We start from the raw sequence: 13,781 nt of genomic DNA on the forward strand, positions 1-13,781 counted from the left end.
TTTAATTACTTAAGGGTAAGCAGCTCTCATTGATGGAGTAACCACAGTGCTGTTTTCCTCATGAGATGCTAGTGCAGATTTGGGACTACCTAGAAGGCTGACCGGAAGGTTATTTCTATCCCTCATCTGCAAAAGTCCACATGTGTTTGTGTTTGAGCAGCTGCAGAGTGCTTAGGAGTGTTCTGTGAGTCAGGACTCATTGCTCGCGTTCCTCGTGGCACATCTGGGCTCAGTCAGGGCAGCTGCAGTGATTTCAGAGTTGAGATCTTGTGGCGGGACGGCGTTCGGGGGCTTCGTGCAGTTCGCACACGCTGTGTGAGTACAGCAGCTCGGAGCCAGACACCGTGTGTGTCGGCTGGCAAAGGTCTGCGGCCCCCAAGGCGGGTACCGCGTCCACGGCCGCCTCGCCGGGCTGGTGCTGTGGATGAGCTCCGGCTCCCTCGTGATGCAACTGCCTGGGAAATTCTTTGGCGGGAGTTGGTAACAATGGGCACATTCTCTTTCCTTCAGGCATCACAGCCTTCTCTTTTTTGCATGCTGGTTAAAAATGGTATTTCTCATGTTCTGCGTGTCCCGTAGCCCGGCTTTGCACGAGGAAGCAGGAAACGTTCCGTGGTGCCCAAGCGCTGGGAAGGAATTTAGGTGTACCCTCAGCTGCTGTGCATCAGGGTCTGGCAACATTTCCCCCAAAAAAGGGGTTTCCAGAGTTCATAGCCTAACCCTAGAATTTGTCCTTGCCTTAAAATTCTTTTATTTAAGTACAGAATGAAATTTTATTGTCTTTCATTTACTCGAAAGAAAAAAAGTCTGTGGCTGTTTTTGTTATTTCTGTTTTCAAGCTAGAGAAGAAGAAAGCTAAATGCCCAAGTGGAGCTCCTCCTTACATTTGATCTGTTCATTTGGATCGCCATAGCTCAAAATAATTTGGGGTTTTCCTGAAGGACTGTTGAAGCTGTTGGAGCTGCCCGGTGCAGGGCACGTCTGCACCGTGGAGCCTCGGGGGCAGCCTGTTGCCCCCCGATGGGCTCGGCTCGGCTGGGCCTGCCTCGCTGTATCTGCCCTCGGCTGGGGTCACGTTAAATTAAGGATTTGCTCTAGAACTGTCACTGGCCGATGACTGCCATGGTGATGAGGTGCAGGGTTTTGAGGATTTTTTCTCCTTACTTTGCAGTGCCATGCACAGGGAGCAGCGTGTGACTGAGGATTAGCCCAAGGCCTGGGCCCGGGGGGTGCCGATTCTTGCCCGGACGGTGCCAGCTCTCCCAGCGGCTGCCCGGCTGACAAACGTGACCCGGCGGGGCCAGCGAGGGGACGTCTGGGTGTGGGTAACCTGGGCGAGGGTACGGGCAGCCTGCTCCCGGCAGGTGTGAGGTGTACGCTCTGCCACAGCAGGAGGCTTTTGTTGGCTTTCAGAGCGTTTGTTTCTAAGCTGCTTTCTCTCCGTTACACCCGACGTCACGCCGCGGTGTTGAGGCAGCGCAAGCGCAGCCCGGCTTTTCTGGCTCACAGAGATCCCGGCCGTCCCTGCGGCTGTCACCACCGCCTTGTCCCTGGCACTTCTGTTCCCATGCTCTCGGGGAAGTGCTTTCCTCTCTGGGCAGCCGAGGACCGTTGCCGTCCCAAGGCAGAGCTCAGAGAGGTGCCAGGCGGCGGCACCTCCAGCCGCGTCCGCTCGTCCCGCGGCAGCGTGAGGTGGTGCGGGGCCGCGTCCCCCCGCGGGGTCTGTCCTGTGGCCGTGGTTTCCTTCTGTTTGAATTTCTAAGCATTGAGGGGAAGAAGCAGAACCACAGCTGGTTTAGGGCTCCTGGCTGTGCTTTTTCAGAGGCCTGTGGCTTTTACAAAGAGAGCAAAATTTTTTTTTCTTGCGGTCTTTGGTTACCTGTGGTTGCTGTGAGCAGTTGAAATGAGAATCCCTGCTAGGTCTTTGCTGAGCGGGCTGTGGGGTGTGTCCTTCACTAGCTGCAGCCTCTGGAGGTGTGTTTATCTGCACAGAAATACAACCAGAAAGTTCTTTGTGTGCCTCCTACGAGTCGTGCGGCTGTAGCTGGCCCCTTCCCTCCCTCCTGCCCAGTGCGAGTTGTTCTGCGCGGAGAGATGGGGCTTTATTTTTACGAGAAGAATATAAATTATTGTGACCACAAATTGTGAGAGTTGGCATCGCTCACTGAGCGCTGTAAGGAAGAAGCGTCCTAGAGGATTTCTGATCGAATTAATTTCACTGTGTTTCCACGGCAACGGGCTGAGCTGTACCAAGAGCAGGCAGGGTCCTTGGGGGCTGCGGGGCGGGGGCGAGGCTTTGCCAGCTGCTGGCAGTCGTGTCCCTGCCCTGGAAGCACAGAGTTACTGCTCTCCACAGCCTTCGCGGGGCTGGGTGAGCCGCCCCTGGCTGTGCGCAGCGGGGCGAGGCACATCCCGGGGGCTGTTAAAGGGAGGGAGACTACGGGCCCATCTCCGCCCGCGTGGCGATGTCGCCCTGTTTCCCGCGATGCAGATCTCTTCCCGCCCAGCTCCAGCCACTGCCTGCCATGGCCCCTTCCTGCTGCCGAGCCGCTCTCCTGCGGCCGTGGCTCATCCCGGTCCCCCCGCCCTGCCCTGTCCCCCGCTGTCACCACGCCGCCGTTCGGGTGCTGCCGAGGGAAGGGGCGATGCTCTGCGTCGGGCTCCCCGGGTGACAGCATCATCCCTTCCCCGGGCGGCCGGGTCACCCCGGTGTGAGCTCCTGTCGTTAGAACAACACCCGCCGTAGCGTGGTGGCCCCCGACGGTGCCCGTCCCGCGGGTGGGTTGGGGCTGTGGGGAGCCGGTGTTCAGCCAAGGCTCCGTACGTGTCCGAGGACGAGTCACGTTGCTCGGGGCAGTCTGGTTTCCATTAAAGGCTGCTCAGGAGCCAGGCCAGGCGTGCGCAGCGCGGGCTCTCCCTCCGCCTGGCCTCTCCGTCCTAACCCCCGTCTCCTGCTGTTGTTTTTCTGCGGGATGGGGGTCTGCTGGTGCCCTGGCCACCCCTGGGCTGTCCTCGGCAGCTGTCACCTCGCCGTGGGACAGAGGGACAGACTCCCTCAGCGTGGCAGGGGGGGCACACAGTCACCGCTCGCAGCCGGGGCTTCCGACCCCCGCTGTGCTGAAGGTGGGGATGAGGATGGCTCCCCAAAATGAAGAGATTTCCTTGTCCCGAGTGAAACGAAACAGCACTGGACTAATTAAGGGGCGCTCACTTTTATTTTGTCTCCACTGCTCAGCTAACGCGAGATGCGGCGTATAGCACATCCACCTGGATTTCCTTGAGTAGACAACTGGCGAATTAAGCTTTCAGGCCAGACAGCACTTTGAAAGGAAAACGTAACTTAAATCAGCAATACCATTTCTTTTTTTCTGGTTAAAATAGAGATGTTTGGCTCTTTCAACCCCCTGTTTCTGTACAAACCAAAAGGCAAGCAGCTTGCCAAGGCCTGTGTTGCCGACGCGTGCGGTGGGAGGCCGGTGCGTGGCAGCCCCCGTCCCGGCGGGGCTGTGACTGCGCTTGTGTGTGTGGGGGATGCGGGAGCCGGAGCTGGGCCCCCCCTCGTCGCCTCCCCCCATGGAGGGGATGGCCAGGTGCTGGCCAGGGGTGCGGGAGGGTGGAACTTGATGAGACCCCCGGGGGCTGCTCAGGGACCGGGTGCTGGCTCGGGATGGGTGCCCAAAGAGGGGGGGGGTGTTGAAGTTCACCAATTGAGGGGCTGGGCGGGGGCTGTAGCAGCGCCCAGGGAAGAGGACGAGGGTTTGTAGGGGGATGAACAAAGATTCCCCTGAGCAACAACTGAATGAGAGCCTCCGGCCCGGCCTGAAGCGAACGCTGCGGGGACTGAGAGTGAATTATTTGCTGAGGTTTTCCACCAAATCAATGACATCATTCTGTGCTGGAGTTCACCCGTTTACGCGCTCTCGGCCCCCCGGCAGCTGTGCTTAAATAGGGACATTCAGGCCTGAATCTGCCCATTCAGGAGCAAAGGTTTGACCCGCCGGAGGAAACTGCTGAACGAGGCTTTTGAGGGGAGAGCGGGGACTGTCTGCGCTGCGAGGCCGCGCTCCTCCCCGGGCTGGGGTCCCGACGGTCCCCGCCTGCCGCGGTTGCTCGGGGGCCCCGGGGTGCTCTTGACCCTGGGACAGGGAAGCAGAGCAGTCTGGGGACCTGCCAGGATCCCACACCGGCCACTTGATTTCCTTTCCCAACGTCCCATTCAGTGTTGTCCAATTTTTCTCTGCCCTTCGTAGCAGTGTTTCAGAAAACCCCATGTTTGCCGCTGCAGTGATAAGTTCTTTTGTCACGGAGTCTGCAATGGGACAGAACAAACAAAAATACACCCAGATCACCCCCAGTGCAGGGGGTAGCCTGCACTGTGCAGACACAATCCTCACACCTCATTTTTGGCCATTCTTTCCCCCCAGATTTAAGCAACTGATGCCAAAAGAGATTGTGTGTGTCTTATTTTTTTTAAACAAACGAATTTTAAAAAGCTGCTCGTTTACACCGAGTTTCTCTGTTACAGCAATCTTTCCCCTGGTTTGGCAAAGCTGGGCTGTACAAACCGGTTACACGTTAACGTCTGTGCTGTCACATCTTCCACAACTGCAGCTTCCTGAATTTCAGAAAGCACGTTCCCTGTGCACCCCCACAGCCTGGGACTGTGCCTACCGCTGGAGTCCACAATTAGGGAAAATAACAATGTGAATCAAAGTATCACATTATTCCTTTGCTTTTGTTTTATTTTCTATGTCCTATTCCCTAAGGTCAGGCAAGTTCAGCCTCCTCCTGTTTGTGTCTCGGGTATTTGCTGTTGGAGGAAGACCAGCCCCCCAGACAAGCGCGTAACCTTGTGTGCGAGGCTCTCGAATCCACCCCGTCTCCCTCCTGTGCTCTGCCCGCGGGAGGACTCGGTCCCTCCTGTGCCGGAGCATCACCTGCGCCTGTCCCAGCCCGCACCGGGGGGTGGCTGCAGCCTCGGGGCCGGCTGCCCCGTCCCGTCCCCCCTCTGCCACAGCAGAGCTGCTGACCGAGCTGTGAAGCAGCCGCACAGGATGCAAAGACACAAAGGATCCTTTGGGCCAGAAACTTCTCTGCAAAGTCCAAAAATAATTTGGGCTGAGCTGCCAACCGCTGTCGGGAAGTGTCTTTGCTTCAAGACTGGAAGTTCCTCCCCAGCGGGCCAGGAGCGGGTCCCAGGGCCATCGGCAGACGCTCTGTGACCCCCGAAAGTGGGGCAGTTATTTAGAGTCTGATCTTTTCCCCTCGTGTTTATTTTCTGACTCTACAGATTTCTCTCTCATAGAATGAAAGAAGCCCTTTGCACGGTGGCAAGGCTGGCCGGCCGCCCCGCGCCCCGAGGAGCTGTGCCGATGCACGGCGGCACCAGGGATATCTGCCTCTCCGAAACCCTTCCTGGGTGCTGGGGGATGCTGCATGTGTTCTTGCAGGGGAAATGTGTCCGTGTCCCTTCCCAGACAGGGCAGGGCAGGGGGCTGTCGATCGGCTGGCTGTAAAATTCAGTGCATCCATTAGTAACACCCATTAGAAACATTTTCAGCAACGCTGGAGGGAGAAAAAGAAAACAAGAGAAATGCTGTCTGCAGCCTCTAATGGTTATTCACATTGCAACATTTTCTGAAGGGATTAAATTCATGATGCCTGTGGATTTTTCTAACCACCTCACTATAGTTTTGTTCCATTCAGGTTAAATTTCTGAAAATTTGCTGCTTCTGTGTAACAGTTGCAGAAATACACAGCCTTACTGCTCTGTCCTTTTCCAGGTTACTCATCAGCAGTACAGAAATTCTCCCAGACTCTGCAGTCCTTTCAGTTCGACTTTATCGGTGACACACTAACGGATGATGAGATTAATATTGGTAAGTTTTCTTCCTTTTGATTCAAACTTTCAGTAACTGAGAAAGTCTCTCCTCTAGGAATTTGCCTGCACTGGCGGTTTTTAAACAGCATCAGGAGCCAGGTTCCCCAGATGCCCGTCAGCTATTCCAAGGGGTATTTTACAAAGCCGGACTTCCGCGGGTAGAGTTTCACATTCCTAATTCCACGGGCAATTTGCAGAGGTTTTCCATGGCCCCAACCCTTCTCCCTGCTGCCAGGCAGGACAGCGGTGCGGCACTGCCCTCCCAGCCAGTCCCGCTCCCCAGTGCTGCAGGCAGACTGGGAGCACGCAGGGTGCTGGGCATCGGCCACGTGTCCCGCTCCGGGCGGGCGCTGCTCCTCAAGCTGCCTTTGCCCTGCTGAAAACGCCCTGCAGAAACAAAACTGCCCCACGCTGCCCTGGAAAAGGGACCAGGCTGCAAACTGCCGGGAAAAGTGTGTTGTCTTATGGAAAATAATCCCCAGTCCGTGCCTGGGAGAGTGTCACACTACTCCCCGCGCATCTGTTTCGGGATTAACAATCATTTTACGTCCCTGCCAGCCGGGTGCAACCCTGCAGGTTACACAGCTGCCGGCTGCACCCAGGGAGCTCAGCCGAATGGCCTGAACGCCCTAAACCCAGTGCTTCTCAAATTAATCCTGCTCTGGGCTGTGGAAGGGCTGGTGCAGGGCTGTGGGTGCTGCAGGGGGAGGACAGGAGATCCCCCAGCCCCTGAGGGCCTGACCCTGGCCCGTGGCAGAGAACCCGGGGGGTGCCTGTGGTGGGGGGCACAGGGCATTAGCTGGGCTGCTCCTGGGGGCTGAGTCTAGAAAAAGAGAACAACAACAACAAAAAAAGGCTTTTGTCAGGCTCTTGTTGAGGAGCGGCTGTAAGTGTGACATTGCTGATGTCAGGTCTCTTGGCCATCGCTGAAAGGGGAAGGAAGTAAAGCCTGTTCTTTGCGCTGTTTTATTTAAAGCAGTTTAAAGCAGATTGCAGCTCGCCCTTCAAAATCCGATTTGCTTCTTGGAAAGTCTCTAGGTGAAACCCACTGGAAATGAGTCAGCCTCCACATCTAATGGCAACAGAGGTGCTGAACTTCCAAACACATCGGAATAAGGGAGGGGAAAACGTTGCCTTATAAATGCCCCTCCTGGGAGCAGAGGGATCCGGGGCGAACGGCTGCCCAAGGGCAGGAGCGTCCCTCTTGGCTGGCAGGGACAAAGCTCTGAGGTGCCATGCCCCCGCGCTGCCTCTCGCCCTGCCTCTGCTCACGGGAGGGAGCAGAGCCCGGCGCCGTGAGGCGGCAGGCCCGCAGCGCTCGGCGGGCGAGGAGGGCTGCTGGAATGACAGGGGTTGAATGGGGGGACTGTGGGCGGAGGAGAGCGCAAAGAGATCACAGCAAATGTAAAACACTCCGTGGTGAAACCAGCGCGTTCCCCTGCTTCTGTTTTTGTTGGGGAATGTTTGTTTTGCTCTTTGAAGAGGAGGTGCCTGGTTTCCCCTGTGAAAAAGCCGGAGCTGTGTTCCTCCTCCTCCTCCACCGAAGCCTGCAGTGCCTGCTGGGGCCAGCGCCTGCAAGGCTCCTGCCTCCCGAAGCAGCAGCAGGGCGGCGACGTCCCCGCGGCAGCTTCCCGGTCTGCGTGGGAGCGCAGGAGTTCGTTTGATGTGCAGGATACGGGAATGAAGCAAAACATTCGCAAGCGCTTCCTACTGTACTTCAGGGACAGTGTTTGATCTGTGAATACCAGCAGCGGCACAACTCTGCCTTTGCCCGTCGGCAGACTGCGGGCTGAGCCCCTCGCGCCGGGCAGGGGCTGTGGAGCCTGCGAGCGCAGTCGGGCCGCGGGCGCTGGGCTGCTGCTGCCTGGCGTGGGCAGGGCTCTGCCCCGGGGACGGGCACGGTGACAGAGGCACCCCCGTTACATGGTGGCCGCGTCCCTCCGCCCGGAAACGTGCGCCTGGACTCCTCCTGTAGAGCCTGAAAAAGGAACATCTAGTGAAAATTTTAGGCGCTGGCGTTTTTGCTGTGAATTCAGGGCTGGATTCTCTTCCTCCCCGTGATAATTCGTTTCCTGGCTCGGTTCCCCCGTGTCTCTGCGCGCTTCAGGTTTCACATGGTCCTGAGTAACCGCAGGGAAAGTCAGCGTGTCCGGGGGTGAGGTGCCGGGACGCTGCATGTGCCGAGCTCTGGAAGAGCCCTCTGAAGCTCCTGGCTGCTGGTGAGGGCTCTGGCTGGCTGGAGCCAGCGGAGGGGCTGTGTCACGAGGCCGCTGTGGTTTCTCCCCTTTGTGTCTGTCTCAGCAGCCGCAGAGCGAGTCCCTAACGCTGGAGGCTCGTGCTCGCTAGCTGTGCAGCGGCATTTGGGCTGGGTTTAGCAGGACTGGGGTGAGGGGAGAGGGCCCTCAGCCTGCGGCGGAGCACAGACACATCCTCCCGCCTCGGCTGTGGGATGAGCTCTTGCTGCGTGCGCAGGGTTTGTTCCCCTGTGTGAGCCCTGCCAGCCCAGGCGGGCTGGAGGTTCTCTGGGTCATTCTCAGGCAGCTCTGAATCTCTCCGCTCCGCAGTGAGTGCGGGGCCCGAGCCGCAAGAACAAGAACTCCAGCACTGCTCCGCAGCCGCGAGGTGATGAGCGGAGCTGGGGGAACGTTCCCAGCCAGCTCCCGGGTCGCTCCCGGGTACGCCCGGGCAGTCGGGTTCCTCCCCGCCGGCGTTCAGCACATGTGGGCAGGCAGGGGTTTGCCCAGCCTGGCCTTACACCTCCCGCGGAACTGAGCCTTCTGAAGTGCCGCTCGTTTCACTGCTCTTCTGCGAGAGGTTTTCTCCCCTGCTACAAATTCAGTCCCTTCCCCTGTTCTCCTCCGATGGGCAGAGAGAGGGCTCTGTGCCCTCTTGGTGGTAGCCCCGGTGGTGTGGGGGCAGTCAACTACTCCTGCCTAGTCCCTTTTTTTTCCCCAGGCTAAATAAACCTTGTTGTTCCAGTTTGTTAAAGGTTTCGTGTTATTTTTGTTGTAGGTGGACTCCAAGGAAAGTGCTGCTCAGTGAGATCTTTTTGTTTAATTTTTAACATTTTGGGGAGTGGTGTCAATGTCTGTGACCATTCCTTCATAGTCACAGGGACTTTGTGCATCTTGTCACGGAACATCATTTCTGTTATTCCGGGTTGGCTTCATTTGTCAGACTGGCCCTGGGGAGCTCCTGCAGCTCCTCCCGGCTCCGGCAGCCCAGGCAGGACAGGCAGCTTGTCCTGCCCGCAGAGCCCATCCTGCTGCCATCCCTGGTGCGGGCAGCTGCCCCTTCCCGCCACCTGCCTTACCAGCTTTTCCTAATGAATGCGTCTTCCCTTCCCAGGGCGTTATCTGCCTTGTTGCTCCAGGCAGCCCCTCCTCTCCAGCATGGAAACAAATACCTGTTGTGGTCGTGGCCGGCCCTTACCGATGGCCCTGCCTAGCTGGGTTTCTGCCAAAAAGGGGGCAGCTCTTCCCTGGCTCTGGGCGAACCTTTAGACGGCGATGCTGGGGGTGCAGCAGATTCGGGTACCCCAGTCCCGTGCCACACCCCAGCCCCACCAACCAGCCTCTTCTTTTCCTTACAGCCGAGTCCTTTAAGGAGTTCGCAGAGCTGCTCCAGGAGGTAGAGCTGGAGAGGTCCATGATGGTAAGATGATCTGATCTGTGCTCTGGTAATTACTGCCTCATCTTAATGTTTAAATGCTAAATCACAGCACCACGTACCTCGGTGTTGAAGCTTCCCGTCGGAGGGGGTCTGGGAGCACCAGGAATGCTCTGCCTTGCACCACGTCTGGGGTGCTGGGCGGGGAGGGAAGACATTGTCCCCCACAGTGTCCGAAACCTCTTACAGAGCCCTGGGACCCCACCACTGGCAGCAGGTTGGCTCTTCAGAGTGTGTCTGAGCTGGTAACAGGCTGGTTTTGTGGTGAAACGGAGCGTTAAAGGAGCAGGATGGTTTTTTAGCTTCGTTTCTGCTGGGTGCGAGCACGCTGGTGCCGCTGTGGCCCTGCCCTGGCCCACACAGCTCCTGCAGGGCTCTCCTGCTGCATTGTGCCCTCTGCCTCCCCAGCGCTCCTCCAGAGCGAGCCTTGGCTTCCCGTTTCCCTCCTAATTCCAGGAAAAACACGAAGGTTAGGCTCAGCAGAGTGCTTTTAGAGCATGCCAGGAATGTGCTGCTTGGCTCCGCTTCCCTCTGCCTCGTGCAGCAGCGAGAGCTGGTGCCAGGCTGCGGGCTGGGCCAGCGCCGCAGTGGTGCCTGCGCCGGCGGGACGCCTCCGGCCACCCCGCGGGTCCGCAGGCAGGCAGGGAACCCCAGGAAACCAGTGAGGAGCTGGAGAGAAACAGTGAGGTCGGTCTTTATTAATTACAGCCCAGGTACAATTGGCTCCTTTGGTGGCAGGTGGAAGGGACCGTTTCAGGGATGCTTTTAGGGATGCTGTCCAACTTTTTAAAATGTTTTCTTTTGCCCGCCCCTTGTAGGACCAGTCCTTTACAGTAGCTCACTCAGAAGGTTTCACACTCACCATGTTCATCAGCTTTAAATTACCTGAAAGGGCTGTGGCAGTGTAGAGTCCTATCCCCTTCTCTTCCCCTCTCCCTTCTCTGGGGCTCAGGAGACAGCCTGTCGCAGTAGAAACGGGGACGGGAAGAGTCATGTCCCACTGCCAGGGTTGAGCTGGAGCCTGTGGTGCAAACTGGGGTGAGTTTGCCTGTGGATTCATGAAGAGGGAGCACAGAGCACGTCCCAGGAAAGTGTCTTTCAGACATCTGACAGGACTGGCAGAGACGCAGGCAGGCTTTCCTTTTTTCCCAGCCATTACTGTTGCTGTTATTCTGTGACAGATAACCTGCTGTCACTCTCCTGCCTGGGTCTCGGGAGAGGGAAATCCGTCGTTTGAGAGCCGTGTTCTCAGGGCCATCAAGCCCAGTGCTGTGTGGTGAGAGGCCAGAGCACGCGAAGGCCCCGGCAGGGAGCCAGCCCCAGCCCTGCCTTCGGCTCCCCTGAGCTTGGGCCCTTCCTCACACCTTCTCCAAGGAGCAGCCCCCGCCCGTCGGGCCTTGCTGAGCTCTGCAGGTGGTTTCTCTCCGGAACAGGGCTCGTTTCAGCGACGAGCGTCTGCTGGGGCTGCTGCTGGTTAGGGCTCACCCCGCGCCCGCCGTACCTCGAGCATCCAGCCCTCCTGGGCCGGCCAGAACCAGCTCTCCCCGAGCAGGGCGGGTGGCAGGTCCTGTCGCTGGTGGCTTGTCCCCCAAGCACAGCCTGTGGCACGGGGCTGGGGGAGCCCACCTCTCATTTACAGGGTGTCCCCAGGGCCTCGTGTGCCGTGACTGGGGTGTTCTGTGTGTTACAGATGGGGAAACATGGATGCGGATGGGTTAAGTGACTTCACTTGCAAGTCAGAGGCATTAAAATCTAAGAGTTCTTGGCTTCCAGCCCTGTTCAGCCTCTGTTTAGGACAAAATGAATCTGTCTCCTGTAATTAAACTGTTTCTTTCTTCGTACTGTAGGTACAAAACGCCAGTGACTTGCTGATCAAACCTTTGGAGAACTTTCGGAAGGAGCAGATAGGATTCACCAAGGTAAGGCCTGATTGTTTATTTATTTTTAAATATAACAGATTTGTTTTCTGTGTTTGAATTCAGGTTTTTCTGCTGGTTTTTGTTGATTTTAAAAAGTAGACAATTGTACTCCATTTCGACTTCATGCTTTCAGAAACTTCCTCATCTAATGCTGGCTCTCAGCTGCTGGCACAAGAGAGTCCGTGCTGTGACTTTTAGTCTGATTTTTCAATCATAAGAGGCTCCAAAACCTTTTCCTGAATTCTTTGGGCTCTTTTCTGGCCGAGATCCAGCGCTGTCTCCATCCTGAGCAAGGAGTGCTTGTTTCGACCAGCGATCAAGAGATACTCCTCGCTTCTTCCTCCCTCTTCTCCCGTTTGTTCATTCAGGGCTGTTGAGAATGAAACACTTTCTTTGGATAAGTGTTGGAGCGGGAGGAAGAGCAGCAGAGGCTGGCAGTCAGAACTTCATTATAGTCATAGGGCTTTTGTTGTGAAATATTTAAATCATCTAATGAGTCTTTCAGATGGACCAAAATTTAAAGAAACAAACTGTAAAAAGCAAATCCTGCACATGTTGAGCAGAAAAGGTTATTTTTCCCTTGTCTGCTATCAAGAAATCCAGGTTCCAATTTACTCGGCAGCAGCTTGAAATGGGGCTGGCGCTGCCCCAGCTCAGAAATGGAGATGTTTTGGAGAACACTTGGGGCTTGGATTCGGCCCAGCCCATCTGGAGCCTTTGACGTTTAATAAATACAGGATTTGAGAAGCGATACTTGATCACCATCCTGCCCTTCAGAATGGGCCATGGTAACTCAGCTTTAAAAGTGGAAATGCAGAGTTCCTGAAAATACATGAGCAGATATTTTCCAAACAACTTGCGAATGAGCAAGTTAAATATCATGCAGCAGTTTAACTGAAAGATTAAACCTTAATTATTTTACATAAACTGCAATGGTAATATAGAAAATACCTTACAGCGAAAGCTTTTAGTTTCTTTTTCTAAGCACGTTAAGACGACTATTCTACTCACACTTACCTGCCATCTTTAAGACATTTTTATTAATGTTCTTTTAATGTGGGACTATTTGAGTCTACCAACTTACCTCATGACAGAACTCTTCGGTCTTGGTCTGATACTTAGTGTTCATTTGATGGTAATAATAGAAAATTAAGAGAATAGTTTGTATGTATTCAGAATAAAAGGTCATTTTACTGCTGTATCTGTCCAGGAGTGTTCCACACCTGTCAAGCACTGTTATTTAGTCATGTTAAAGCTTTATTTTCCTGTGATAAATGTATGCATTTGAATGCAGATAAAGTGAATATCAACAACATAAAGATACAACAATAACAGTATCTTGAAACGTTAAAGATGTGTAACTTTTATAGTGTTTTCAAGTGGTGGTTACCTTTTTCTTGACCACTGCTTCCCTTTATTCAGTATAACTTTCTGCCTGAAGTTCTTAAAATGTATGTATCACTACAGAAAATGTACTCTGCTTGAAGTTAAATAGGGTTTCTGCTTTACTGTGGGTATAGCTGTTTTTAAAATACCCCAGTGGCTGACTGTGTTCTTTTAGGACTGTTATTCTTCTGATTAAACCTTTGGAATGTACAATCATGGAATAGTTGAGGTTGAAAGAGACATCTGAAGGTCTTGTAGTCCAACACCTGTTCCTCAAAGCAGATAAACTGGAACAGGTTGCTCAGGACCCCATCTAGTTGAGTTACAATTTGTAACTCCAAGGGTGGAATCTCTGCAGGCACTCTGGGCAACCTTTACAACATTTCAATTATCGTTTTTATATTTTGAGATTAATTGCTGTGGACTGAAGATACACAGGTTAGTGGCTGCTTTTGGTGAAAATGTGCAGAAGGAAGCATCCAATAGAACTTTTTTTTTTTCTTTTTTTACAGAAAGGGATTTGGGAAAGCCCAAATATGATATGGATAGAACAGATCCATTAGAGAACAATTATACTCCAGTTTCTTCTGTGACAAATATTTCATCTGGCCACTACCCTGTCCCTACACTGAGCAGCACTATTACTGTTATTGCTCCTGCTCATCATGGAAATAACACTACTGAAAGCTGGTCAGAGTTCCATGAAGAGCAGCTGGACCACAACTCCTATGGAAGACCACCGCTGCCAAAGAAACGCTGTAGAGATTATGATGGTAAGTCTGTATTTTTTTTTAGTTGCTTCCTGCAGCTATGATTGGCCCCTTTCTGAGAAGATTGAGGTAATTTTCCTTTCTTTTCTTAATCTTATCTAATACTGTGTTTTTTCTATTGCACAATTCTTGAATGCAAATTTTACCCCACTTTTT

The 13,781-nt window shown here is 54.4% G+C and overlaps 1 protein-coding gene across 1 annotated transcript in view; it reads left to right on the forward strand.

Annotated features, from left to right (window-relative positions):
* The first annotated feature begins 5,627 nt into the window (after positions 1-5,627).
* Positions 5,628-13,781, forward strand: part of OPHN1 (oligophrenin 1) — a 36,419-nt gene continuing 28,265 nt past the window's right edge. Inside the window, exons 1-4 of the mRNA XM_026848833.1 lie at positions 5,628-5,706; positions 5,784-5,879; positions 9,474-9,535; positions 11,398-11,469. Coding sequence (XP_026704634.1) covers positions 5,655-5,706; positions 5,784-5,879; positions 9,474-9,535; positions 11,398-11,469 — 282 coding nt within the window. The 5' untranslated portion in view covers positions 5,628-5,654. The remainder of the gene's footprint in view (positions 5,707-5,783; positions 5,880-9,473; positions 9,536-11,397; positions 11,470-13,781) is intronic.

This window comes from Athene cunicularia, assembly GCF_003259725.1.
Source record: "Athene cunicularia isolate RWA chromosome 4 unlocalized genomic scaffold, athCun1 chr4_part3, whole genome shotgun sequence".
NCBI classification, from domain to species: Eukaryota; Metazoa; Chordata; class Aves; order Strigiformes; family Strigidae; genus Athene; species Athene cunicularia.